At 42.7% G+C, this 27,751-nt stretch overlaps 2 protein-coding genes and 1 pseudogene across 3 annotated transcripts in view; 1 reads left to right on the plus strand and 2 right to left on the minus strand.

Moving 5' to 3' along the window:
• Positions 1-99: 99 nt before the first annotated feature.
• On the plus strand, positions 100-1,751 carry LOC123379079 (olfactory receptor 2A12-like; the record flags this gene model as incomplete). Its single annotated transcript, XM_045033596.1, is given in 1 exon segment — positions 100-1,751. A coding segment is annotated over 1 exon segment (981 nt), but the record flags the coding sequence as incomplete, so codon positions are not given.
• A 605-nt stretch (positions 1,752-2,356) lies between these two features.
• Positions 2,357-27,751, minus strand: part of LOC111561721 (putative olfactory receptor 2B3) — a 109,866-nt gene continuing 84,471 nt past the window's right edge. Inside the window, exons 2-3 of one of the 2 annotated variants that reach the window (XM_045035654.1) lie at positions 27,079-27,320; positions 2,357-13,680 (exon numbers count right to left, since the gene is read on the minus strand). In XM_045035654.1, coding sequence (XP_044891589.1) covers positions 7,016-7,963 — 948 coding nt within the window. In that variant the 5' untranslated portion in view covers positions 7,964-13,680; positions 27,079-27,320 and the 3' untranslated portion in view covers positions 2,357-7,015. Of the gene's footprint in view, positions 13,681-14,251; positions 14,597-27,078; positions 27,321-27,751 lie in introns of those variants that run through there. The other variant, XM_045035655.1, reaches the window with a different exon arrangement.
• Positions 19,263-21,590, minus strand: LOC111561947 (annotated as a pseudogene).

Consider the following 27,751-nt stretch of genomic DNA (forward strand, 5'->3'; position numbering starts at 1 on the left):
ATAACCTGTTCAAGACAGTGGCTGAGTAATGAGGCCAGAATTAAAATCCCTGCCTCCAGAGCTGACATTCTTGCTAGACTACCACACTTTGGGTGACATTTAAATGTGTGGGATTCTCTTATAGACCCAACCATATGGACACCTCCAGGACAGAACCAAAGCTGGGTTTCTGAATTTATCCTGCTTGGCTTCTCTGGCGATCCCACGTTCAACAGGATCCTCTTCATTTCCTTCCTTCTCCTTTACCTGAGCTCAGTCCTGGGCAATGGACTCATCGTCGCCCTGATCTGCCTGGACATACAGCTTCACACACCCATGTACTTCTTCCTCTGCACCCTCTCCCTGCTAGATATGGGCTGTGTCACCACTACCATGCCCCAGATGTTGGTGCATCTCCTCGCTCGCTCTCAGACCATCTCCTTTGCCAGCTGTTGGCTGCAGATGTATGTGTTTGGTGCCTTGGGCCTAACTGAGTGTATTTTCTTCGTAGTCATGGCTTATGACTGATATGTGGCCATCTGCCACCCACTGCATTATACTGTCATCCTCAGCTGGGGACTGTGCATACGACTGGCAGCTAGGACCTGGGCCTGTGGTTTCTTCTTCTCTCTGATCCATACTTTCCTCACCATGAGGCTGCCATACTGTGGGCCCAACGTGGTCAACCACTACTTCTGTGAAGGCCCCTCAGTACGAAGCCTGGCTTGCATGGATACTCACCTTATTGAGATGGTAGACCTGGTCATCAGTGTCTTCATGGTTGTTGCCCCACTCTCCCTCATTCTGGCCTCCTACATCCGTATTGGCCAGACCATTATCAAGATCAAGTCTACACAGGGCCGCTGCAAGGCTTTCTCCACCTGTGCTTCCCATGTGACCGTGGTCACACTCTTCTATGCCCCAGCCACATACATCTATATGAGGCCCAACTCCAGCTATTCCCCTGAGCAAGACAAGCAGATCTCACTCTTTTATAATGTCTTCCCTGCCTTTCTCAACCCTGTGGTCTACAGTCTGAGGAACAAAGACATCAAGGGGGCTTTTCTCAAAGTGATGGGGTGGGGTAGGGTGCCCTGGTGAATTGGGAGACAGGAGAGGCCTGAGGTAGAATGTCCAATGCTAAAGAAAGGCACAGCATTTATAAGGTATGCAAACAACATTGTGCATTGGAACCAATATAGCACTTGGTCAGTGGAACAAATATGGTACGTGAAACCAACATGACAATCTTGATGAACTTGCTACATTGTGGTACAATGACAAACAGCTGCATAATCTTAGTGGCTTACAACAGCAGAAGTTCATTGATTGCTCATCTTCCATGTCAGTTGTATGTGGACTGTGGCCTTCTGCCATTGGATTCTTGGATTCAATCTGAAAAAGGAGGCTCTATCTGGAATATCCCATTCTTATGACAGAGAGAAAGGCACATAAAAACTCTTAAAGTTTCTGCTCAGAAGTGACACAGATCTCTTTGCTGATATCCTATTGGCCAAAGCAAATGATATGGTCAAGCCCAATAGGAAAAGGACAGGAAGTATCTTCTTCCTACAGAAAAGTAACATGTTATATGGCAATGGGTATGGATATATAATTCTTCTATAGTGAGAGTGGCAATAATGGGGGTGATAACATTATCTAACACAATGGCACTGGAATGAATAGAATACATGTAATCAACATGAAACATGGTAATTGTAGGTGACATGGTACATGGACATGGTAGAAGGCCAAGATGATGTAGACAATCAAAGTGGTACATGTAACCAATGAATATCTGTAGCCAACATTGAAAATTAAGCTAATGGAAATGGAACCAAGGCTGCCCACAGGCTTGACTTGGTGCATGGAATCAATGTGGTTCATGGGTCTGATGTGGTATACTCTGCATTGTGTTGTCGAAGGACAAAGTACCTGACATTAAGCGACTTGGGTTCTAGTCCTAATCTTATAACATGTTTTATGACTTTGGGCAATTCACTTTCTTTCTCTGGATCTTACCTTACTCATCTATAAAATAAGCATGTTAAATGTAGTGGTTTCTTTCTTGCTTTTCCTTCCTTCCTTCCTTCCTTCCTTCCTTCCTTCCTTCCTTCCTTTCTTCCTTCTTTCTTTCTTTCTTTCTTTCTTTCTTTTAGAAGGACAGAAAAACAGAGCACAAGCAGGGGAGGGGCAGGAAGAGAGGGAGACACAGAATCCCAAGCAGGCTTCAGACTCTGAGCTGTTAGCACAGAGCCTGACACAGGGCTTGAACCCATGAACCACGAGATCATGGCCTGAGCTGAAGTCGGACGCTCAACTGACTGAACCACCCAGGTGCCCCATATGTAATGGTTTCTAAGATCTCTGTGTCTCTAAAATTTTAGAAGAATAGAAGTTGCTGCCATTTGTAAACTATACATACATAGCAGTGACTCTCATTCTTTCAAGGAATCTAAATGACATATGAAGTTAAGAATCCTGGCAAAGGGCCTCAGAGTTAGCATGAACATCCAACTTCATTTCAGGTTTCATTGGTGGCTCAGAGGCCTCAGGGATGAGTTGATTCAGTTCCAGTATTTCGTGAGCATCCATTATAGTCCAGCCAGTGTCAGGCCTTGGGGAAACCAAGACAGGTATATGGAGAGATTTACAGTCATGTAATTACAATCCTTCTGGAACAACCCAAGAAGATGCCACAGTAACTCTGAAGGACCAAAGACTTCACAAGAGTGAGGTTCTCTCAATGGGTGCCAGACACAGAGGACCAGACTATACCTCACCCCACTCCTATCCACCACTGCATACCTCACCACTTTGTAAGCTCTCCAGAACTTGGAGTCAGGGAGAGAGGGATGGAAACCCCAAGAAGATTAGTATTATTTCTCCCACCACTGGGATGATAACTCAAAATGGAAACTAAACTCAGTTACTGAGAAATGAAGGTATAGTTATCTCAGGAAACAAGTAGCATTCTGTGATAGAGAAAAATGGAGGAGGAAAGCCTGCTTCCCAGGGCCTTACTTGGGAAGGAATTAAGGTTTAGCTGATACCTGAGGATGAGAAGAGTCACCCGTGCAAAGAGCCAAGAAAAGGCATTTCAGGCAAAGGGATGCCAGGTACAAAAGTCCCAGGTCAGGAAAGAACTTTGTATTTTCTGCAGAGCTGGAAGAAGGCCCATGTAGTCACAATAAAGTGAGCAGAAGAGGCAGAGATGACATTGAGAAGTAGGCAGAGGACAGTCCTAATGAGCCCTGTAGATAGTGTTTACTTTTTTGCTCAGTGCAGTGGGAATGCTTGGATTCTTACTGGGGAGCAGTGCAGGTTTAGGGATGATGAGCTCCAGTGTGAGTGTGGCTTGAGGTGACCAGAAAGGAGATGGGATAAAAGGTCATCAGGATGAGCATGTCTGAGAACTCACAGGCCAAGAGTGAGAACAAAGAACTCCCTTTTAGAGAGGTAAAGAGGGTGTGGCATCCCTAGGGAGAATTCCAGGTTGAGGATCCTGGGAGGGGAGGTTGCTGAATATGGGACTAAGATGGCAAAGAGAGGGAGAACTGGGGAAAGGGAGAAGTAGGGACTTGGGCAAGTGGGGAGATGAACAGAGTCTGGGAATAATAAATGACTAGAGAGTTCCTGGCTTCTGAGGTGATAGAGATTTCGTTTCTAGTACTTAAATGTGGAGTTGGGTGCTAGTATGGTCCTAAAGCATTTACTCAGAGGTGAAACAGGGCATTTGGGTGGGTGGGTACAGCTACACCAATAGGCTCCAGTACCTGGTATGACAAAGTTCCAGGCAGAGGGATTCAGGTAGAAAGTGAAGGGTCCCATGGATTATTAAGGTATTCCTTCCCCCATCTGGGGAGGGAGTAAGGAGCTATGTGGTTGGTGGAGAGGACTTGCTAACTGATGAGAGGTTCTTCTGGCCTTGTGGGGAAGCAGGCTGCCTCAATAATGGGGGAGAAGTCTTCCTGGCTGTTGGAGTTCCTTCTAGAAGGTGGGAAGTCCACCTAGTGGCTCTTCTACAACTAGATAGTCAGGGACCAGGGTAATGGAGAGATGAGTCTTGTGGCTAAAATGTGATAAGGTTTCATTAGTTTCTCTACTAGGACAGATTGCTACCATTCATAATTCAGGGTGATAGTAGATTTTATCTTAACAATGATGAACAACCTGTATTTTTAAGCATCAAGGCTGAGGGATGGGGTGGAGGAAAGGTGGGGACACAGTATTTTCAGAAGAATGGCTTGTGAGACATAATGAGGGTTTGGGTTGAAGAGCACTTAGTGAGGGAGACCCGGGCATGGCTTGTGAAGGTGATTATAGTGGATGGTGGCAGTGAATGGGGAGATGCCAAAAGATGTGACAAGGAAAGAAGCAAGAACACTTAATGGCTTGGGTGTGTTGGTAAAACAGAGAAATCAAGGAAGCTAGCAAGGTTTTAAGCCAGCTTTACCACTGTCTCTGCTTCCCTACAGTTTATTGATGGGAGCCAGCTGATTGCCAGCTGTCATTCCCAAATCCGTGGCACTGCAGGAAGAAGTCATGGCCCTTGTCCTGCTGGAATTTGTGGGCTACAAACCAGCACAGTTCATAGGAGGCATATACGTACTTAGGGGTGGGGTTAGAAATTACTGTTGTTCAATAATTTCTCTGTTAATTTGAGTCTCAATGGGGTGGTTTTTGTGGTTTTTACTCCCTTTCCTGCTGAGTTTCCTAGAATTTTCTCTAGAGGCAACACTCTCAGATGGGCTTTTGCCTAATCACCTGGAATATTTCCCACCCTGAGCTCTAAATTTCCTGTATCCCCCTTTCTTCCAGAACTCTACCCAGTTCTCTCTAATCCTTAATCCTACAACACTGTTCTCTGGCCTAATCGAACCTCATTGTCAAGCCGTCTCTTCCCATTGTACCAGTTATTATCTAGGCGGAAAGCCTGACCAATGCCCTTCATATCTCTGCAATTCATCCTTTGCTCCTGTGATTTGGGGGCTTGATGTGTCCTGTTAATCCTTCTATGTGGTACCTGCCTGCTCTCCCCCAATGCCCAGCATCTCTCCTCAAGCCCCCTTCCTTACTACTTTCCAAAACAGGTTCAGCAAATGTCCTATAAGCGACTGTGAAATGCAAGGCCAAATATTTTCCTTCCAAATTCAAGTTACAATCACCATAACTTCCATTAATACCACAATTACTATTACTTTCTTTGCTGAGTTCAAAGCACCTTCAATGACATCTGTTTGGATTGAATCTGTACCACTTTCATTGGAGCCTTCACTGTTTTATTGAGGACTATTAGTTAATGAAGGTTCAATAACTCTGAGGTTAAAGAGGCCTGATATTAATCACAAGGAGGCCTAATAGTTTTAAATTTCCTTTGTGTTTAAAGTGAGAATCTGACAATATTTTTCCATGGCATCATTTCATTGAATGCCTATCACTTGTATCCATTAGGCGATTTAGAATTTCAAATTCAAAGTCAAATTTGAAACAGAAAAGGCTGGGATAGTTCAATGGACTGTGGGAATTCAGAATCATGACAAGGATAAAATGAATGCCAGGAACTCCTGCCTCTTTTCCCCTTTTGTTCCCTGGTGGTAGAAAGAGTGAAGGCAAAATTTGGAGGAGATTTTGTGAAGGTTGTTAGAGGCTCTGTGTGAGAGCTTACCCCTCTGATTCCAGCTTCACTGGAGTGTTGCTTACCTTTCTTGGCACTGAAGTATTGTCTGCCTTTTTTTTTGTATGATAGGCACTGTGTGGTCAGTACAGTTTGTGAGATTCTGTGGAGCAACTTTTCTGTGCCTCTTCCAAGGTGCTGGGGACTCTAGGGGGCCACAGGTATGGGTGAAGGGGTCTGGCACTGGTAAGAGAAGTCAGCCCTACTCTGATCACTATATCCTGCTGCTATACCTGTCAGTATCTTCTTGAATCAAGTACTCTAGTAACACATTATTACTCAGTTTAGATTTGAACAAATGTTTATTTTAAAAGCTCTATCATGTGAGAATATCAGTGAAAGTATCTGAGGAGTTCTGGCTGTTTGTAATCAGGTCCTCTTCATTTGGTACCTTGAAAGGGTGTCATAATTTTTCTACAGTTTTGCCAGTTCAGAGTTCATAGGTTTCTTGGTGACAGACTCAAATTCACTAAATCCACACTAGAATGAGGTATACACAAATGCCAACTTATTCATTTATAATGTTAGCTATCCCTTTCCAGAGAGCAGAATGGCCCCTCTTTTGAAGCTGAAATGATCTCAATAGTTTGCTTGGTAATGGTGGTATTAGGAAAAAGAAGTAGAGCATGACAAGAAGAACGGCAGTGTTTATGTAAAGCATGCAATGCATCAAGCACTGTTTTGAGAACTTTACCTACATTAACTTCTCACAACAATCCTACAAGGTGATGGTTTGCTGCAAAGTATGAGCTCTGCCCCAGTATGGTATGGTTTGGGTGATGTTTCATCTGTATATCAAGAGACCCTCAAAATATCTCTTCACCACAGCAGGGGCTCGCTCTGTACCCTGGGACACGCACTCCCATGAAAGTGCTGGATAGACAATGACCAATTCCTGAATCCTGTTTCTAAGGTCACTTTTCCTTTCTCTTGAGACTATGTTTCTTTAGATCTGTTCGTACTCCTGATTGAGATAAAATAAAGTCACTCATATGGGTCCTGTTAGTCTTTGTGTCCTGGCTATCCTGAGTTGATTTAATAGGCTCAATCTTCATGAGCTCATTCATTCAATCATCAAATGTTAATGATACTTTGTGCCAGACCCTTTGCTGAGCCCTGGGAAACACATAAATCAGACATAGGTCCTGACTTGGCACCCTATCTACAGTTGGGTCTCTTGATGTTTGAGGATAGCTCACCTGCTGGAACCATCAACAGCTCCCACCCAGGCACCAACCTTACATATTATCTCCCATAACTCTCAGTCAGTGATTCATGCCTATCCATAGGGTGATGGGAGGGAATAGGGTGGAACATGTGGTTTCAGGTCTGGTTGTAGCCTTCTGTGCTCCAGTGGCCTCACTCAGAGGCCTTGCTTGAACCTGTTAACTTGAGGAAAGCCCTCTTCACATCTTTGTTTCTAAGGCTATAGATGATGGGATTGAGAAAGGCAGAGATAATATTGTAGAACAGAGCCAGTTTCTTGTCCCGCTCTGGGGAGGCATTGGCCCCGGGGTTCATGTACATAAACATGGCAGGTCCACAGAACATGGTGACCACAGTGATGTGGGAGGCACAGGTGGAGAAGGCCTTGAGTCGACCCTGAGCCGAGCGGATCTTCAAGATTGTGGCAAAGATGCGGACATAAGAAGCCAGAATGAAGGAGAGGGGAACCAGGAGAAGGATGAAGCCCAGGATAAAATCTACTTGGTCATTGAGGGATGTGTCTGCACAGGCCAGCTTCAGAACAGCAGGGACCTCACAGAAGAAGTGATTGATCTCATTGGGGCCACAGTAGGGCAGGCGCATTGTGAAGACAGTGTAGACTAGGGAACAGCTGATACCCCACAGTCCACAAAAGATGGCCATTGCCCCACACAGCCATGGGGTCATGATAACCTTGTATCTGAGTGGATAACAGATGGCCACATATCTATCATAGGCCATAACAGAGAACAGCCAGCCCTCAGTGATGCCCAACACCAGAAAGATGTACATCTGGGCCACACACCCAACATAGGAGATAGTTTTCTTCTGGCAGATCAGATGCACCAACATCTGAGGCACAGTAGTGGTGACATAGCTCATGTCCAGAATGGAGAGGACACTGAGGAAGAAGTACATGGGTGTGTGGAGGCGGGAGTCCAAGTGAATCAAGGTGACAATGAGTCCATTGCCCACAAGTGTAGAGAGGTAGAGAAAGAGGAAGATGTTGAAGAGGATTGTATTAATTTGGGAATCCCTGGAGAAGCCCAGAAGGATGAATTCAGACACAGAGCTGTGGTTGTCCCAGGGAAAGTTCTGCATTCTCCTTCAGCTGCAGAAAGAGAAATGAACTGACTAGTGGCCCAGTTTAGGATGCACATTCAGGTACAATGACCATTCAGTTGCTGGCAGCTGGTGTTTATTTGGATACTATTTGGGACTAATAGAAGTTCAAAGACTGAGGTCTAGTCAGAGTGAGGCCAAATTTGAGAAGGGGAGGGAAACTTTCATGGAATTTTCTGTTTCTCAGGCCCAAATTTTTTTCAAGACCACCAGGGTCTCATTTTATTCTATCAGCCCCAGCAAGGCCACCTGTTTTCTTGTCTTTCAGGAGCTACAATCACATAATGCGTTGCTTGGGGGCTCTTCTCCCCTAGTCCTGGCTATAGAGTGGGGTAATGGTCTGAAGCTTTCCCATCCCTCTCCTTGAAAAACAAACACTCAGAACCCTTTCCTTTGGTGCTTTAACCTTCTGATCATTACAGTATAGAGGAGGTGAGTCAGAAATGTGAGAAAGATATATAACTCCAGAAACATTAAAATGTTTAGAAAAATTTTACTCAGGTCTGTGTTTCTTGAATCTTTTGGGCCTCTGGAAGCTTCCTCACATCCAATTTTATTTTAGACAAAGTTTTTCACCACTCTGCTTCATCCTGGCCTTACCCACAAATGAAGGGAAGGGTCTTCCTGCTTCACCCTAAAACTATAATAGAGGTAGAATAATAGCTATCTTTTTTTGCTTAAAGGCAGCTTTGGCATCTCTTAATCCCTCCAACCTGGTAGGAATACCCTCCCAATGATAATATATCCCTTGGAGTCCTTTCCTTTTTGCAGCTGAGATTTATGACAGGAGGGGAGACCCATTTAAAGGCTGCATGAATTTAGTTTATATCTTAAAAATTAGGGCTGATTCCTTGTTTGTGATGCCATAGGAGGTGGTGTGTTCTAGTGGAGCATGGGATTTGGAATCAGAAGACTAGACTTCAAGTTCTTGATGCTTCAACTGTGCTTCTGCTCAAGTAATTTAATCTCCTTGAGCCCCATTTCCTTTTCTGTAAAATCTACATAAAATTTACCAGAAGAGATGTCATGAGAAGTAATACATAATAGGTGTGAAGTGCTTAGCTCTGTGATTAGCACATAGCAGGAGCTCAGTAATGTTAGTTCCCATCAAATCCCCTTCCTCATGGTATCATTCATCAAATGGTCAACAAACACTGATTGAGCACCTACTACCTATCAGGCTCTATTCTAAGAGCTGAAGAGACAAGGACAAATAAGGTCTATTCCTAATTCTCAAGGAGCTTACAGTCTGGTTAGAGAGATAGAAGAGTAGAGGCACAAACCACATCCCAATGTGCTTAGCACTATGATGGAAATATGGCTAGCAGTCAAAGCTCTGTGCTAAGCACCAGGGATACAGTAATAAAAATCTCTGCCCTCAAAACGCATGCACAGAAAGGAGACAGGTAAACAATAAATGACAGTCAAATGATAAGTGCTGATGGGAGTAAGTACAGAGTGTCACAGGAGCCTGGATAGGCTGTGCTTCCTTAAAGAAGCACCTAGGTAGCCTTTGGGAGCTAGACTTCTCCAAGAAGAGGACACATAATATGAAACTTAAAAGCTGAGCAAAAATTAGCTAAGCAAAGATCCTAAGGAAGAGTTTTGCAAGAAGATGGAGTTGCAGGTGCAAAGGACCATAACTAAGGGAGAGTTTTGTACAACCATGGAGCACAAGACATAAAATCTGAGGGTAGGATAGTCTTCACAGGGCAAGAGGGAAAAGAAAAGGGTATTGTGTACTTTAATAAGGAGCATGGAGTTGATCATTTAGGCCATGACAATTTGGAGATAAGTTTTAAGCAGAAAAGTAATTCATTGAGGCTTAGGTTTTAGAAATATCACTACTTGGGTGGAAGTTAGAAGAAGGCATTGGAGGAAGACCATTTGAGGGGTATGGGAAAAAGGCAGAAGCAGCATAGCATTATAGGCAATAAAGAAGAGAAGAGATATTAGAGAGCGGTGTGGGAAATTGAATCAACAGAACTTGGTAACTGAGGGGTACATAAGATGAGAAAGAGGGAGGGGACAAAGATGAGCTTGAGGTTTCAGGTTTGGGAACCATTACAAGACAAAACCTGGATGGAGGTGGAGGAGGGAGAGATGGCGTGAGGCAGGAAATGACTGGAAGGTAATGATTAACTATGTTACAGACATAGAGCTTGGAACATGAGGCATCCTTGAAGATCTGACTATCAAAGAATAGGTCAGATTGCCTTCAAACTCAGGAAGGATATCTAAGTGGAAGATAAAAATTGGGGAGGTAATCAAGGTACATAATGGATGAGAACTAACCAGGATAGTCTAGAGAAAGAGCAAAGAATCAAAATCTGCAGCCTGGGGCATGAACACAAGAGAGATCAGCAGTAGAAGAGCTGGGGCTTGAGCAAGAGCATCAGGGAGGCAGGAAACTTGGTTCCACCAACCAAGGAAGCTAACATCTCCAAAAGGGCCTATGGTGCCAGACACTACAGAGAGAGCAGGAGGAATAAAACTTTAAAAATATAATAATGTGGAAATTATTCTTGGCTTGAAAGTGGGAAATTTTGATGAAGTGATGAAAGTAAAAATCAGACACCAGTGGGTTTTGAAGAGTGAACTGGTCTGTAAAGTGGAGTAATGAAGAGATATCTAAGATTGGGATGGACAAAAGGTGGAAAGAGTGTTTTATTTGTGTTGCTGTTTTTTAAAGATATATACACGGGGTGGGGGGAAGCCAAAAGAGAGAGAGAAAGAGGTGATATTGCAAGGTCTCTGAGGAGGCAACAGCAACGGGACTAAGTGCCCAAGTCATGATAGGCAGCTTCAGGAAAAGTACAATGGAAGGAAAGGAGGTAAGAATGAGTTGTATACAGATCTTTTACTTGTGACCACCAGAAATTTCAAGATCACCTTCCCATGGACCAGTCGGTCTCATGGGTTCTTCCTTCACAGCCTCTCATGTAGATGGTGAGGAAGACAATCTGATCCAGTGGTTGACAGTAGAATTTCAAGTCTCAAATGGTAGAACAAGAAACTAATGTCAAGAAAAGAAATGTTATAGCGTAGAGCTAAAATCCTCTGTCCCTTCCTTGGATTCAAAAAGCCAACCACAACAGTTTAGGTGGAGTAGTAGTTCATTGGGCAATAACTGAGGACCGAAAGTGGATCAGTATAAGTAAACTTTCTAAAAAGTCATCATTGAGGTGACATCATTGAGAAAGGATGCTAACGGATGACACAAGGTGTCATGGAATGTGTCTGGGGTAGCCAGACTTCATGTAGGGCATCTTTTTCAATGGTGGGTCCACATTTTAAAGGGAGTGTGGATATGTTGAAATAGGTTATAAAGAAGGGTCTAGAAACCATATCATATGAAGAAGTGTTGGAGCAATTGGGTATGTTTACCATGTGGAATAAAAGGTGAAGGGCATTCTGGAAGCTGAGGGCCAACTCTCTGAAAGGTTTTCATGTGGAAGACAGATAAGACTTGTCCGGGGTGGTCTTAAGAAGTATAGTTGGGAGTTACACTAGGGAGACAAGATCCAATGTAATACAACCAGCTGACATTAGAGAGGCCAGTCCACAGATAGAATCAACTGTCCTGAAAGGTAGTGAACTTGCTCATCCTGTGAGAGGATCAAACAAAATGTCAAAATGCATTGTTACCAACCTGATGGTAGAGAAGGAGTGTCTCTGGTCTACTCTATTTGGAAGAGTTGAAGACCTTGACATCCCTCTGGCAGCTCCACCTGGACCTGATATCTGATGCCTGGACTATTGCAGTAGGCTTTCAATAGGCCTCCCATCCCCAGTCCTTGTTACATACTCAGTGACCAGAATATGGTACAGAATTGGAGAAAAGAGGAGTATAGAAGGGAAGAGAAAGAAAGGCCAGGAATAGATTAATGGGGGCTCCAAGCCCACTGTGAGCCTTCTCTCCAGCCACCCCAGGAGGTTTAATGACAGGATATCAGTATCCTGTTTGGAAGCAATCACCTCCCTCTCCTTCCCAAATAAGAGCATTTCAGATCTTCTCAGTTCTAACATCTCCCTCCAGCTCCCACCTTCTATAACTCATCACCCCCACTTTTATCTCTCCTACCAGGGCCTCATCCTAAATCCTCCATGGAGAGCCAACTGCTTCAGTTCTGTAGCAGCAGCCTTCACTTCCTTCCATCTCTCTCCCCCTCAACTGAGGAGCACACCCAAAAGACAAATAAGGAGGGAGAGGGAGAGAGAAAGACAAAGAGACTGATCACTGTACAGAGAGAAGTCAATGAACACAGGAGGACAGAGGTCAGGAAATCGAGCAGATGCCCAGGAGGACCTATGTGGATGGAAAGGAGGCAGGCAGGCATCCAGTGAGACAGGCAGGGACAAGTGAAAAGCATCAAGCAAGGATGCCCAGGGGTGGGACTGCATGGCTCAGGCCCCTGCCTCTGCCCCTTTACTCCTTACCTGTCACTGGGCTCAGTGTGGGATGAGCCAGGGGCTTGTTGGTTCCCTCTTTCATAATCTGCTCCTGATCCTCAGGGAAGACAAATCAGGTAGCTTCTTAATGAGCTTCTGTGCCGTGGGATTCTCCAGGCCCCATCACAGCCATCCCAAGCCCTGACCACACTTCACCTCCCCGGACTGGCACTCAAAGCCTACACGCCCAGGTCCCCTGATCCTCCCAGCTCAGCACCCCTCACTCCCCATGGGCTTCTTCTTACTCTGCCTCAGAGTCCAAGGGGACAGATGTGTGGGTGTCAATTACTGTAAGTGCATTGATTGAGAAGTACAAGAGGTGAAGGCCAAGCATGCAGACCAGGGAAGGCTTCCATGAGCCATAAAGAATCCACAGGTGTTTGAGGGAAAGGGGAATGACAGAGAAGAGCTCTGCTCTGCCCTCAGTCCCCAGGACCCTGATCCACTCTCTCCATCATGCCCTGCTGGATCCTGGCCTGTTTTGTGTTCTGACATCCTGTGGTCCCCAAAGACTGTGGCTCCCTGCACTGAAGATAATATACCAACAATTGTGAGATATTTCACAGAACCTGGCTCAGGATGAAACAACTGATAAATATTCCACATGGAAGCGAAGCCCTGAGCAGTCGGAAGGCCTGAGATCAAATCCTGGTTCTTCCACTTAGTAATAGTGTAGTATTAGACAAGATAGCAGCCTTCCTGTACCTCAGTTTCCTTACCAGTAAAATGAGGCAATAACAGTATAGGGTAGCTGTGGGAATTAAATATGATTGAGTATGAAACAGATGTAGTAAAATGTGCATATCATTTATGCTTGACATAGCTCCCCAGTATATATCAGATGGTTGATCTTCTTGTCCCACAAACGTATATTTTCATAATGAGACTTAGAGTGATGAGGGACCACAACGTGTCCTTCTCAGCCACCAGCTCTGCTTCTTGCCTGGGACAGGACACACAGCAGGTACCTCCTAACTGTGGTCAGAATCCATCCCCATCATAGATGGGAGAGACAGCCCCTTGGATGACATGAAGTGAGAAGTCTGAACTTACCTTCTTTGATTTGAAATCACCATCGCTGGAGTCAAACACTTGGGCTACTCAGAGATGGTAACGGAGTCATCTTATTTTCAAACTCTGGTTGGTGGCAACTGCCTAGAACACTGGATCGAGGCAGAAACTGAGTAACCTCAGGCTCATGGAGAAGGACTGCCATGCTCGTTCAGTAACACCTGCCATGAGCACTGGAGGGAGGTTAGCGGAACATGTAGGTGTTAATATGGTGTTTCAAAAGTCCCCTTGAAGTTTTCATCATCCCTTCTATTAGCATGTGCAATGCGACTCAGTAAAGTGTGTCCCCTACTTAACACTGCCTGTGTTCATCCAGGGGAACCCTCCACTGGCTTTCATCCTTCTATCTGCAAGCTCCCCCTTTAGTTTTGTTGAAGAGAAAGAAAAAGAAGGCATTGCGTTATATGAGACAGAGCAGAGGGAGGGGAAGAAAGCACTAATTTTTTTTTTTATATTGTCTTAAAGAAAAATCACCTTCTTGTGGCCCACTTCCCTGACAGTTACCACCCATTCATTTCTTTTCTCCCCTCTGGAGGAAGTCTCCTAGGGAGGGTGGTGTGCATTTCCTGTCCTACATTCTCTCCTAAATGCACCGCAGTCAGGTTTCACTGCCATCATGTCACTATGCCTGTTGGTTTAGCAGCAGCAGCCAAGAGGCCATCTCAGCTTCTAATCAAACAGAACCAAGATTTTCTTCCCTAGTGAAAGGAATTCCCCTTTGAGCACTAGAACTTCCAAACACACCAAACCCAAAGTTGCAGAGATAGAAAGCAGAGATTTCTCTGGAGTGTTAATTCATATATTAGAGAGAGGGACCACTCGCATCACACCTGGACCTGTGTGTCCCCTCAGAGGAAGATAATACCACATAATGATTGCTGGTTTAAGTCATAAACTGCACTCTTTATGATGGCATTACAACCTTACAGGATGTTGTCTCCCATGTGGCAAGATAACTGAGACTTCAGTAGGTAATTCCTTCGTCCTATTAGGCCCAGATATTTCTGGGTGTTTGGGCACAGTGGGTGGCCATTGAGTTCTGTCCGTGTAAGGCCACTGTTATACCTTTTTTTTAATGTTTAATTTTGAGAGAGAGAGAGAGAGGGAGAGGATGGGGTGGGGGGCAGGGAGACTGAGAGAAAAGGAGGGAGAGAATCCCGCACTGTCAGCACAGAGCCCCCATGGAGCCTGATGCGGGGCTTGAACCCACAAACTGCGAGATCATGACCTGAGCTGAAATCAAGAGTCGGATGCTTAAGTGACTGAGCCACCCAGGTGCCCCTGTCATACTTTTCTCTGAGGGAAAGTGTGTTTCCTGGTCAGAGATGATACTGCATGGAATACTATGGCAATGGATAAGACACTCTATAAGACCACTGATCGTGGGTTGTCAGACATGCTGCCGGCAGGAAACCTGAATATGAGACTATCCCTGGGACGACATATTGTACCCTCTTTGTGATGGAAAGGGTCTGATGTAATTTATGTGCCACCAGGTAGCTGGCAGCTACCCCGGGGAATGGTACCACATCAGAGGCTCAGCCTCTGTCTCTGCTGCTGGGGCCTGGCACACAGCAGTGGCAATGGCTGACTCAGCCTTGATGAGGCCGAGTTCACGTGGCTGAGTCCACACATATCCTCTGTCATGCTACAGTGGCTGCTTTGTAGAGCAAGCACTTGTATGGTTAGGGAAAGAGGCTGACTGATCTACAGGTGGATCATCTAGTCCACCTGATTATCGAGAGACACCCCGCAGTGGATGCTCACTGTGTTAGCACATGATTATCCTCATATTCTGGGTCTGTGAGAGGCATATCCACATAACCTCTTCTAGACCCCTCATCATGAATCCTCTAATCTTTTTCTTCCTGGCCAATCTTCCATCCCATTAGCAACCGCCCATGAAATAATGTATAGCCACACTTGAGGGCATCTATACACATACTGTGTGATTTCATTTCTGTACGATTCTTGAAATGATGAATTAAAGTGATAGAGAACAAATAGATAGGTAATGGGGTGAGAACTGTGGGGCGGGATGGCTACAAAGGGGTAATATGTGTGGCTTTGTGGAAATGGAATAGTCTGTGATAAAATATCATAGAACTCGTACTGATTTGCTAGGGCTGCCATAGGAAAACTCTGCAGATTGGAAGAGTTAAACAAAGGACATTTATTTTCTCACGGATTTGGAAGCTGAAAGTCCAAGGTCAAGTTATTTGGTCTCTCCCGAGGCCTCTCTCCTTGGCTTGTAGACAACTGCCTTCTTGCTGTGTTCCCACATGGTCTTCTCTCTGTGTGAGCATCCCTGGTGTCTCTTGTGTGTCTCAATTTCCTCTTTTTACTAGGGTGCCAGTCAGATTGGATGAAGACCCACCCATATGACATCATTCAACTTTAATGATCTCTTTAAAGGCTCTATCTCCAACTGTAGTTATATTGCAGATTAGGGCTTCAACATATGAATTTGGTGGAAGAAAGGGGAGACACAATTCAGTTTGTAACAAAACTACCCAAAAAACTGAAGGTATATAAAAAACTTGTGGAATCTGAATAATGTCTCTAGTTTAGTATTGTAACCAATGTTCGTTTCCTACTTTTGACAATGTACTATGATTATGTAAGATGTTATCATTGAGGGAAGCTGGAATTTTAAAGGGCACACCAGAATTTTATGTACTATTCTTGCAGCTCTTTGTGCATCTTAAATTATTTCAAATAAATTATTTTAAAAATAGCTCCTGTGCCCTGCCTGGTGGATACTGAATAGCTATGAGTCACCATGTGACTTGGCAAACAAAACAGCCCATAATAAATCGTGTTACCATACCCACTGAACCATCAATTTGGTCATGCACAGAGTTCCATTATATGGGTCATGTTTTAGTGTAATGTCTAAGAAATATTTACCTAACACTAGGTCATAAAGATTTTCTCTTATCTTTTTCTGAGAGTTTTATGGTTTCGCAGTTTGCATTTAGCTCTGTGATCAATTTTAAGTTAATTTTTGAATAAGGAAGAGGTTTAAATTGAGATTTATCTTTTTCTCTATACTTCCAATAGTTCCAACACCACGGGTTAAAAACACTATCCTACCAAGGGGTGCCTGGGTGGCTCAGTTGGTTATGCGTTTGACTCTTGGTTTCAGCTTAGGTCATGATCTCACAGTTCATAAGTTCAAGCCCCACATTGGGCTCCGTGCTGACAGTGCGGAGCCTGCTTGGGATTCTCTCTGTCTCCCTCTATCTCTGCCCCTCCCCTGCTCCCTTGCTCTCTCGCTCTCAAATTAAATAAATAAACATTAAAAAAAAACACTATCCTATCCTTTCTCTATCCAATTACTTTTTCCAGTTTCATTAAATATGAATAAATACTTTTAAATACTTTTGTGACCTTTTCTCAACTCTCTGATCTATTTCACTGATATTTGTGTCTATCTGTACGAATACCAATACTGCTGATTACAAGATCTATACAAGTCTTAGAATTGAATACAGGTTCTTCTACCTTTATTCCTTTTTTCCCCAAAATTGCTTTAATCTAGTTCATTTGCCTTTTTATATAAATTTTCAGATTTACTTGTTCATATCAACAAAAAATCCTGTTGGAATTTTTATAGGAATTGTATTAAACTGCAGAATAATTTGAGGGAGAATTGGCATCTTTGCTATGTTACATTTTTCAATCCAGGACCATGAAATGTCTCTCCATTTATTTACTTCTTTGATTCTTTTCATCAGTGTTTTACAGTTCAGCACAGATACTGTACATGTTTTGTTAATTTATACCTAAAAGTATTTAATTTTTAAGAAGCTATTGTAAATAACATTATATAATTTTAGTTTCCAATTGTTCATTGTTACTATATGGAAATATAATTGCTTCCTTTGTGTTAATCTTGCATTCTGTAATGTTGTAGCTGCCATTAATTAGTTCTAAGAGTTTTAATGTAGAATCCTCACCTTTTAAAAAATGTTTATTTATTTATTTTGAGAGAGAGAGAGCACACAGTGTGAGTGGGGGAGGGGCAGAGAAACAGGGATGGGGAGAATCCCAAGCAGGATCCTTGCTGTCAGTGCAGAACTCAACACAGGGCTCTATCCCACAAACCGTGAGATCATAACCTGAGCCAAAAATCAAGAGTGGGACACTTAGGGGCGCCTGGGTGGCTCAGTCGGTTAAGCTTCTGACTTCAGCTCAGGTCACGATCTCGCGGTCCGCGAGTTCGAGCCCCGCGTCGGGCTCTGGGCTGATGGCTCAGAGCCTGGAGCCTGCTTCCGATTCTGTGTCTCCCTCTCTCTCTGCCCCTCCCCCGTTCATGCTGTGTCTCTCTCTGTCTCAAAAATAAAATAAACGTTAAAAAAAAATAAAAAAAATAAAATAAAAAGAGTGGGACACTTAATCAACTGAGCCACCCAGGTGCCCCTTTGCCCTTTTTTTTTTTTTTTACACATAGGCAACTATATTATTTGTAAATGGAGGTAGTTTTACTTCTTCCATTCTTCTCTTCTCTTTTCTTACCTTATTACACTGGCTAGGACTTCCAGTACTATTTTGAATAGGAGTTATGAAAGCAAGCATCCTTATTTTGGCACTGGTTTTGGGGGGAAAGCACTTAGTCTTTCACCATTATGTATGATGTTAACTGCAGGGTTTTAGTTAAGTGTTTCTTGTCACAGAGAGTAAATTTCTTTTTACTCCCAATTTGCTGAGATTTCATCTTGCTTTTTTTTTTTCCAATTATGAATGAGAAAAAGGACATTCCAAGCCACATGCCTTGAGTCTTATGTAAATATATTTGAATGACATGTTAGTAGTTCTTGATGTCAGAGAGACTCAAGGCCAACATAAGGGTTAGACCCTTTAAGATCTCTCCCAGCTGAGTGTTCTGTTGTAGGGCAAAGGGAAATAAAAAGCTTTCATCTAGACAGAAAGTAGTTAGGATGCTTCCTGAAGAAGAGACGTGGAGGAGAGAGCTCTCTGGGTGGATCAGCCCATGCAAAGACCTGAGGAGTCAGGACTAGCTGGAGGAGAGGGATCATGGCAGGATATGGGGGGATGATGTGGGACTGCTATGGGTTTCTATTGCTCTGAGAGCCTGAAGAAGGAAGTCCCATTAGCTCCAGCAAATGATCCTTACTTGCCACCTTTAATGACCCCAGAGCAATTTTCATAACAAGCCCCCCAGAAACATAATCATCATGTCTTGTTAAAAATTTTTTTTCTTCAGGCAGTCGAGGCTCCTTCCTCCCCAGGGCTTCTCTCCTTAGAGGCTGTGGCCTTCATGGGGGAAACCCTGGAACTACAGACCCTTCCCTCCTCACAGTTCCATATCAGTCTTAAAGCTCCCATTTCTTTCATGCTTGGGGAATGCTAAGAGCACTCTAGGCTGGCAATTCCCCTAAACTTGTCTTCTGGAAAAACCTGTTAATGAGCAAAACACACTCTTAGCATTTAGTAATCTTTTGGGCTTTCTTAACATTCAGATGATCCTTGGTTTACAAATAAAACTTGTTTCTAAGCAGCTAAGAGTAATTGGAATATTTTATTAATGGAATCCTAGTAGAAAGATATGTAGAGAGCAGCTGATTTGAAGAGATTTGTATCTTTTATTGCCTTTTGGAAAGCAGTTCAGTATTTGTCTGAATTCAGAGTGGTAGAAATTTGATTTGCTTTGATAGCATTAGAAATATTTTAGTTCCTGGTTAATATGGCAGCTGATGTTGTGATTGTGTTTCACTAACTTTGGGGTGTGTGTGTGTGTGTGTGTGTGTGTGTGTGTGTGTATGTTGAAGGCATGACTCTGTAAATGCAGTCAATTACCATCATGACTATCTAACCCATACATCCTGACCTCACAATAAGCCTGGTCTTAACATTTATAGTTGAGAAATATAAGCTACCATTAATAATGAACGTTTTCTGAGGTATCTAGCTTTAAAGGTAATGACTCTCTAATGATAATTTATATAATTATTTAAGTTTTAAGGTCTATTCCCATTTGAACTTAAAAATAATATTATGGTATAGCCAGGGTCAGATATGGCCACTATCTCCATTTTGCAGATTGGGGGGACTGAGTTCCAGGTAGATTAGGCGTTTTTTCCAAGTTCTCAACAAATTAAGGCAGGACTAAAGCTCAGGGTTCTTCCCATTGTTCCCTTGATCTCTCTGGTGGCAAATGAAATTTAAGGGTAAGTTAGTTGTAGATACCAAGGCATGCTCCTTGTGAATAAAACTCTAGGTTGCTGGAAGCCACATTTGGGGGGTAGGTATAATGAAGTGAAAGAGAGACCCATGAAAGTAAAGAGGAGCTGAAAGAAAAATTGGGGAGATGGCAGACTGAGGATAGAGGTGGGGCTTGGAAAACTCACTCAACAAACTTTTATTGAGAAGTTAATAGTTCATAGCACAATGCTATTTGCTTAGGCTACCAAATGCTAGTGAGAAAAACATAAGTATCCAATAGAACTCTAGACTTCATGGGTCTGACTCTATAGTTGTGACTTAGAATAGCAATCCTAAGTGTTTTAAATTTTCCTCAATACCGTCTCATCTGTTATCTCAGCTGATCCTAAAAGTCTCTATTAACAACTCAAGAAACAGCGTAATATAATATATAAGAGCCTGGGCTCTGGAACCGTATTACCTGGGTTCAAATCTCAATTGTGTTACTTTTTAGCTGGGTAGCACTTGACAATTTACTTAATCTTCTTGTGGTTCAGTTTCTTTATCTGTATGAAGAGGATGATAATACCTACCTCTGGAGTTGTTATAAGAATTAAAATAATAAGTGCATATAAAACACATAGTGATGTTAAAGTCAGTTATTATTACTTAAGCACAATAAATATCATGAAACACATTTTACAGATATGGAAATTAAATCCCAGAGAATTAAGGTGATTCTTCCAAAGCCAAAGAAGACCAATGATATATTTAAGCCTGAACACAATTCTCTCTGAGTCCTTCCCTAATGTGTCCAGTGGCCAAATTAATACAAAAGTGTTTTTTTTTCCTAGACATTTCCTTCATTCTGGGCTCCTCATCCAGTCTAATGACTTGAGTGGAAGTATGGATGGGATAGACAGAGATCAGAGGCACTGCAGGCTGTCCTAGTCTATGGCTGTTGAGCATCCTTACTCATTCTAATTAACTTGAAGAAAGCCCTCTTCACATCTTTGTTCCAGAGGCTATAAATGATGAGGTTGAGAAAGGCAGAAACGACATTGTAAAACAGGGCCAACTTTTGTCATCCTCTGGGGAGGCTTCAGAACCAGGCCTTATATACATGACCATGCATTGAATACAGAACATAATGACCACAGTGATGTGTGAAGCACAGGTGGCGAACACTTTGATTCATCCCTGAGTGGAATGAATCTTTAGAATAGCCATGAAAATGCAAACATATGAGGCCAGGATGAGGGATAATGGGATCAGGAGCAAGATGAAACCCAAGATAAAGTCCACTTGGTCATTGAGGGATATATCTGCACAAGCCAACTTCAAGACAGCAGGAATTTCACAAAAGAAGTGGTTGATCTCATTGGGGTCACAGTAGGGCAGATTCATTGCAAAGACTGTGTAAATGAGGACACAGGCGAGACCACAAAGGGCAGAGCTGACTACCAGAACTATACACAGGGTTTGGCTAGTCTTGGAGTGGATAGCATATGGCAACATATCTGTTATAGGCCATGGCTGCAAAAATTCAGGTCTCAGTGATTCCCAAGATCAGGAAAACATACATCTGGACCCCACACCCAATATAGGATGTGGTCTTATTCTGCTTACTAGATGGATCAACATCTGGGACGCAGTGGTGATGGCATAGCTGAGATCCAGTACAGACAGGATGCTGAGGAAGAAGTGCATGGGGGTGTGGAGGTGTGCATCTACTCTGATCAAGGTAACAATGAACCCATTGCCCAGGACTGTAAATAAGTGAAGAAAGAGGAAGAGGAAGAAAAGGATCCAGTTGGTCCAGGGATTTCTGGAGAAGCCCAGGAGGATAAACTCAGTTACAGAACTTTAATTTCTCCAGCCTTGGCTATGTATTGCCTTCCTTCTGAGGAAAGAAGAAAACATACTCCTTAATCCCTTGCAGTCTCAATGAGAGAACACCACGTGAGAGCCACAGATGCAAGGACCAAAGTCATCTCAGAGCTAAACAATCAAACTAAGATATGCACTTCTACAACCAGGGAACATTCTATTCAAGTTGGGCCAGTGTGGTACTTAGTAGAGATTCTATAAATATGAATTGGTTTGTCTAACTAACTAGCCCTGGTAAAATTTCATGGGTGTTATGGAAGGAATTGTACCAGCCGAAGTCCTATTTGGAAGGACGCGTGCACACGTGCACCTACACCCCCCCACACACACACCGTAAACCAAAATAAAGAGGCTAGAAAAATAAAAAAAAAAGTTTTACCGTAAACCAAAAAGTTCTAGAGGTCTCTATAGTTCTTAAAGTCATTCTTTCAAATATCAAGACTAAGAGGTGTTACAAAGGACAGTGTAAATGTGAAACAAACAAAAGCCCTATCTTCTTCTCTTAGCTTTCTTCCTCTCTGCTACTGTCACTTTGAAAACCCACACATAAGTTTTCAGGAAAAAAAGAGACTCTCAAATAAACTTTCTGGGGAAGAGGAATCTTTCCCTAAGAACTTTTATCCCCTTTTATATCCCCACCTTCCAGGAAGTGTATATCCTCTTTTTTATCCCCACCTTCCTATAGTGTAATCACTGTAATCACTTAATCACTATAATTGTGTTTAAAATTATAAAGAAAAAATTGAAAAGTAAAGATTGCCAGAGACTCAAGAACTGAAATCTAGAGAAAACTTTTATGCTCTTGGCATTTCTCAAGAAAATGAAGCATATTTACCTGGGAATTATGTGCCTATGCATCTGGAAGCTTTTCTTAAAAACTAGTAAAGATCCTCCAAGGCCATGTTGGTCCCAGGAGAGAGTTGGGTGGTGGGTGGGATTGGTCTTTGGTTTGACCTGGACTCAGTCCTTGATCCTTCCTGGACAGGCCTGGATGACAGAACATGTTACTGACCAGTCCATTTCTCTTAATCCTTCTGCTAGTCCCTATATGACTGCAACAGAACATGGACAGCTGGCTGTACACCTTTTCCAGACCCCAAAGAAGGAAATGGTTATTTATAGAATGGCAATCTATAAAAGCATTTTGATAAATGTAATTAGATTATCACCCCAACCCACCAAGGTCATTATCACTATTCTCATTTCATACAACCAGCTATCCAAGGTCAGACACAGAGTAGGACTCAAACCCCAAGTCCCACAACATTAAGCTGAAATGTGTCTCTCACACCATCAGATTTCATGCAGGGTTTAGCAGGTCACCAAGCACAAAAATAGGCCCACTTTAGATGGCATTGTGAGCGAAAACCAAACTGTGTAATCACACTTGTAGGGGGCAGAAAGTGCATATCGTACAGCATTGCAGATGGTCAGGTTTTTTCATAGAGAACCCTAAAACCTTGGATCAAGATTTCAATATCTGAGACATTTTTGTAGTGGTAGTGAAAAGGCAGAGAGCTGTCCATTTGAGTTAATATAATGTCATATAAAGCCATGAGCAGGACTCAGTCTCAGATGGATGAGAAAAATAATATTGATACTCATGTTGGAAGACAATGCAATAGAATGGTGGCTAGTGGGATTTGAATAATAAATCCTCACTCTGATTTGCAGATATGACCTAGGCTTTAAATACTAGAGTATGCTGGTAAATCTGAAATATATCTCCATCCTAGATGTCTTCTCTTAATTTGTCTGTCCAGTTGCCTACTTGCCACCTATCTTCATTTGGATATCTAAGGGGCATGCTAAAATTTTCTAAAGTCAAACTTCCACTTCCCTATAAACCTCCTCCTCTCACATTCAGCTCAATTAATGGCAATTCCATCCTTTGATGTGGCTAAGAGCTTTTAAAAAGCAACTCAAAGACTTTCTAACTTTTCTCTTTCTCCCATGTAACTCATCAGCAGTATTGCTATTCTCTTTGAAATATGTATCCCAAAAAAGATCACTTCTCATCCTCTACACCATTACTACCCTGGTCCAGATCATCATTTGCTCTTGCCAGGAATATTGTGATATCCCCTAACCAGTTCCAGGATTCCCATTCTCTTCCCCTACAGTCTATTCTTAGCACAGTAACTAGAGTGATCCTATTAAAGTGTAGGTCAGATTGGGGTGCCTGGGTGGCTCAGTTGGTTGAGTGTCCAACTTCGGCTCAGGTCATGATCTTGCAGTTCATGGGTTCCAGCCCCATGTCGGGCTCTGTGCTGACAGTTCAGAGCCTGGAGCCTGCTTCAGATTCTGTGTCTCCACCTCTCTCTCTCTGCACAGCCCCCTGCCCCCACCACCTAGCTTGTGCTCTGCCTCTCTCTCTCTCTCTCAAAAATAAACAAACATTAAAAAATATATAGTTCAGATCATTTAAACATCATGTAAATCCTCTTCTCAAACCCTCCAGTGGCTTCTGGTGATACCCAGAAGAGGAGCTAAGTGCCCCCCATCACATCCTGGGCTTCATCTCCTACCTCCATCTCTCACTCTGTCTGTCCAGTCATCCAGCCTTTTGCTGCTCCTCATTCAAGGCATGCTCCTACCTCAGAGCTTTTGCACTTACTGTTCTCACTGCTAGAAATTCTCTTTCCCCAGAAATCTTTACTCCATCATCTCCTTCGAGTATTTGCTCAAATGTCCATCTTTTCAGGAAAAACTTAAGTCTTTTCTGACCATCCTGCTTAAAACTGAAATATCCTCCACTCCCTATACCCATCTCCTGTTTTCTTTCTTCATAGTACTTAGCATCTTCTAATGTATGATATAATTTTTTCAACTGTCAGTTTCCCTCACAAGAATGCAGGAATTTTTATCTTCCTGATTATTGTGTGCCATCAGATTCTAGAACCATGCCTGGCACGGAGTAGGCATTATAAATGTTGGATAAATGGATGGACTGAATCCAAGCTGAGCCTCTGAGGGGGCAAGCCACTGATGCTACTCATGGTAGAACTATATTTAGTGCTGAACTTTGCTGCCAATAAAGCTAGCCATTGTGCTGAGCTCATTTTGGGCTTTCCCTTGGACATACATAGCTCTCAACATATTTCTAAACAGGAACTGGCCTAGACCATTTACAGACATCATTTATAGTCACCCCACAAGGCCACAAAGTCAATACCTGCTATTAACTACATAGAGACCAAGGGCTGCCCAGAGCAGTTTTTAATATTTGGACCTACAATTTAGAAGGGAAAATGGCAACCTAGCTTGTCTATACAGAGAAAAGAGCTTATTAGTAAAGGACCCATGAAAACATGCTACTTAGGGAAGAGTGGAAGGTACTGGGAAAGCTTAGCTTGGAGACTTATGAGGAACTGTAGAGACCTCACCAAAGATGTCATACTGAGAAAGGTGGAAACGTGTTATGTGTTCCCAAGATCAAAAAATTAGAAGTGATTGGTGAAAATTGCAGGGGGGCAAGTTTAAGCTTAGTTTAGAAAAACAAAAACAAAAACAAAGCTTCTGGTGATTGATCTTCCCAGTAATGACACATTCTGCTGGTGGGTGGTGGAGGTGGTGGTGGTGATGGTGGTGAAATGGCAAGTGCTCCATTTTCAGAAGTGTTCAAGCATAATTATAAGCCCACATCATTCAGGGGTACTATCGTTGCTTTAGAAGTGAAGTCAGAATGTACAACTTTAAAAGTCCCTTTCACCACAGACACCCTAAGGTTCTAAAGCTCAGTGACACCAAGATTCAGAGAATCTATGATTTTAGGGGGTGACTTCTCACTATGCACCCAACCTCATAACACAATTGGGAGTCAAAACAAAGTAATATGGTAATGATGAGAACCAAGGAAACCTGAAAGAAAGTGGGAATGCAGTATTAGTCAACAGTAGTGTAAAAATTTAAAGGATAATTTGAAGTTTTTATTGTTTTATTTTTTGCAAAAATGGCCCTCCCTTGGGGGTTGTCCTTGGTACCCAGGAGGGGTTACTCTCCCACCTCCTAAGCAGGGCCCACATTGGCTTTATTCAGGAAGGAGAAGGGGGACCCTGAGAAAAAGGGCAGGCTAGAAGCTAAAGGGAGAATATTGTTATAAAGCCTGGCTTAAATCTTTATGTTTTCCTGTTTAAAATAGTTCATTCTTTTTTTAAAATATAATTTATCAACAAATTGGTTTCCATACAACACCCAGTACTCTTCCCAACAAGTGCCCTCCTCAATGCCCATCACCCACTTTCCCCTCTCCCCCACCCCGCATCAAACCTCAGTTCTCAGTATCCAAGAGTCTCTTATGGTTTGCCTCCCTCCCTCTCTGTAATTTTTTCCCCCTTACCCTCCCCCATGGTCTTCTGTTAAGTTTCTTAAGGTCCTTGTCTCCTTTGAAAGAATGTTCTAAGAATCAACTCAGGGAAATATGGACTACTTAACAAGTTGTTAAGCAGCAGCTGTATTTAAATCACAAGAGGACTATACAAGATCCAAGACAAAGTGTGGACAAGAAATATCCCAAAAGAGTGTTTCCACTGATGAAGAACAAGAGCTTCTTCCCTGATCTTTCCTGTTCTAGTTTTTCTTCCATCCATCCCATCCTACACACTGCCAGAGAGACTGTTCAAAAAAGCAGAGATGGCCATGATATTCCCTTCCTTGACAGTCCTTCAAGGATTCCAGTTTTTCATGAACTAATGCCCAAAGTCCTTAGCAGGGTGCCCAATGCCCTTTGGAATCAGATCCCTATCTACCTGGCATCCTACCGTTACTTCCTATGCTTCTGCTCAGTCCTCATGCTTTCATATGGCTCTCCAGCTAGGAATGGTTTTTACATTTTAACATAGTTGAAAAAATTATTCATTGATGTCTGTGGCTGCTTTTGCCTATGACAAGAGTTGAGAAGCTGTGATAAAGACTGTATGTGTCCCGCAAAGCCTGAAGTATTTACTATCTGGCCCTTTATAGGCAAGGTTTGCTGGCTCCAGCTGAAGACAAACCAACTTGTCCACCATCCTCCAAATATTCCAGGACTTTTCACAAAGCTGTTTTCCATGAGGTGGTGTGTATCAAGGAGGTAGGAGAGGCTCTGGGATCAAAGAAAATTTGGTTTGAATCCAACTCTGCCACTTACCAACAGCACAACTGAGAGAGTCATTAATTTCACTAAACCTTCATTTCATCATTTGCAAAATTGGAAGAATAACATATACCTTGAAGGTTTTTGTGGAGATTCAGTATTATTTTAGGTATATGTAACAATATAGCAGTAAACATCTGTCATTCATATTACTTCTATTGTCAAATGACTCCTCAGTTGAAATGTCCTTCTCTGTTTCCTCCTCTTGGTAAAATCCTAATCACAGAATTGTTCTGTGATTCCCACCACACTTCTCTTGTGATTCTTACCATACTTCTGGGCTATGATAACACCTTTAATGTGCTTCTATTATTCCTCATACACAGGCTGGTATGAACACTGGTTTGTGGAGTTCCTTAATTGGAGAGCCATGTCTTACCTTTCTATCTCCAGTTCTTAGCACAGGGCATGGGTAACGATTAATAAACATTGGATTAATGACTTTGTGAAGTTATACTGATGGTTTAAGAGTGAGTTTTGTTGCAAGGATGAATTCCAGTGGTTTCTCCATCACTTCCTCTTTCAAAACCAATGTCAAGGTCTTCTTCTCTGATGACTTCTACCCAGGTTACCCACCGGTAACCTGGCACAACGAAAATCCTCTTCTTGGCAATTTGTTAGCTGAAACAAATAAAGTTAAATGAAAAAATAGGAGAAATGAAATCAGTAACGCATGAATAGTCCTTGGTATTATCTTCCTTAAATATGCACCTTTTCTAGTCTTAGTCTGTGCCACTTGAAATGGCATTAAAGTGTGGGATGAGGCAGGGATGGAACCCAGTTTCACTGAGCACTTACCACAGACCAGTTCCTTTACATCCAAGATAGGATAATTGTTAAGAGAATGACACTAGAATCAGACCTGGGTTCTAGCCCTGGCTCCATTGCTAATTTGCATAATGACCTTGGGAAAGTTATCTAAACGTTATGTGTCTCCATCCTCTTCTGGAAACTAGTGATCATAATACATTCATCTCAAAGGATTGCTCTGATGATTAGTTGAAATAGTACATGTGAAGTTGCTCAACATGTGAACTAGTACATGTGAAGTG

Source organism: Felis catus, chromosome C1 (genome assembly GCF_018350175.1).
Source record: "Felis catus isolate Fca126 chromosome C1, F.catus_Fca126_mat1.0, whole genome shotgun sequence".
In the NCBI taxonomy this organism is placed as follows: Eukaryota; Metazoa; Chordata; class Mammalia; order Carnivora; family Felidae; genus Felis; species Felis catus.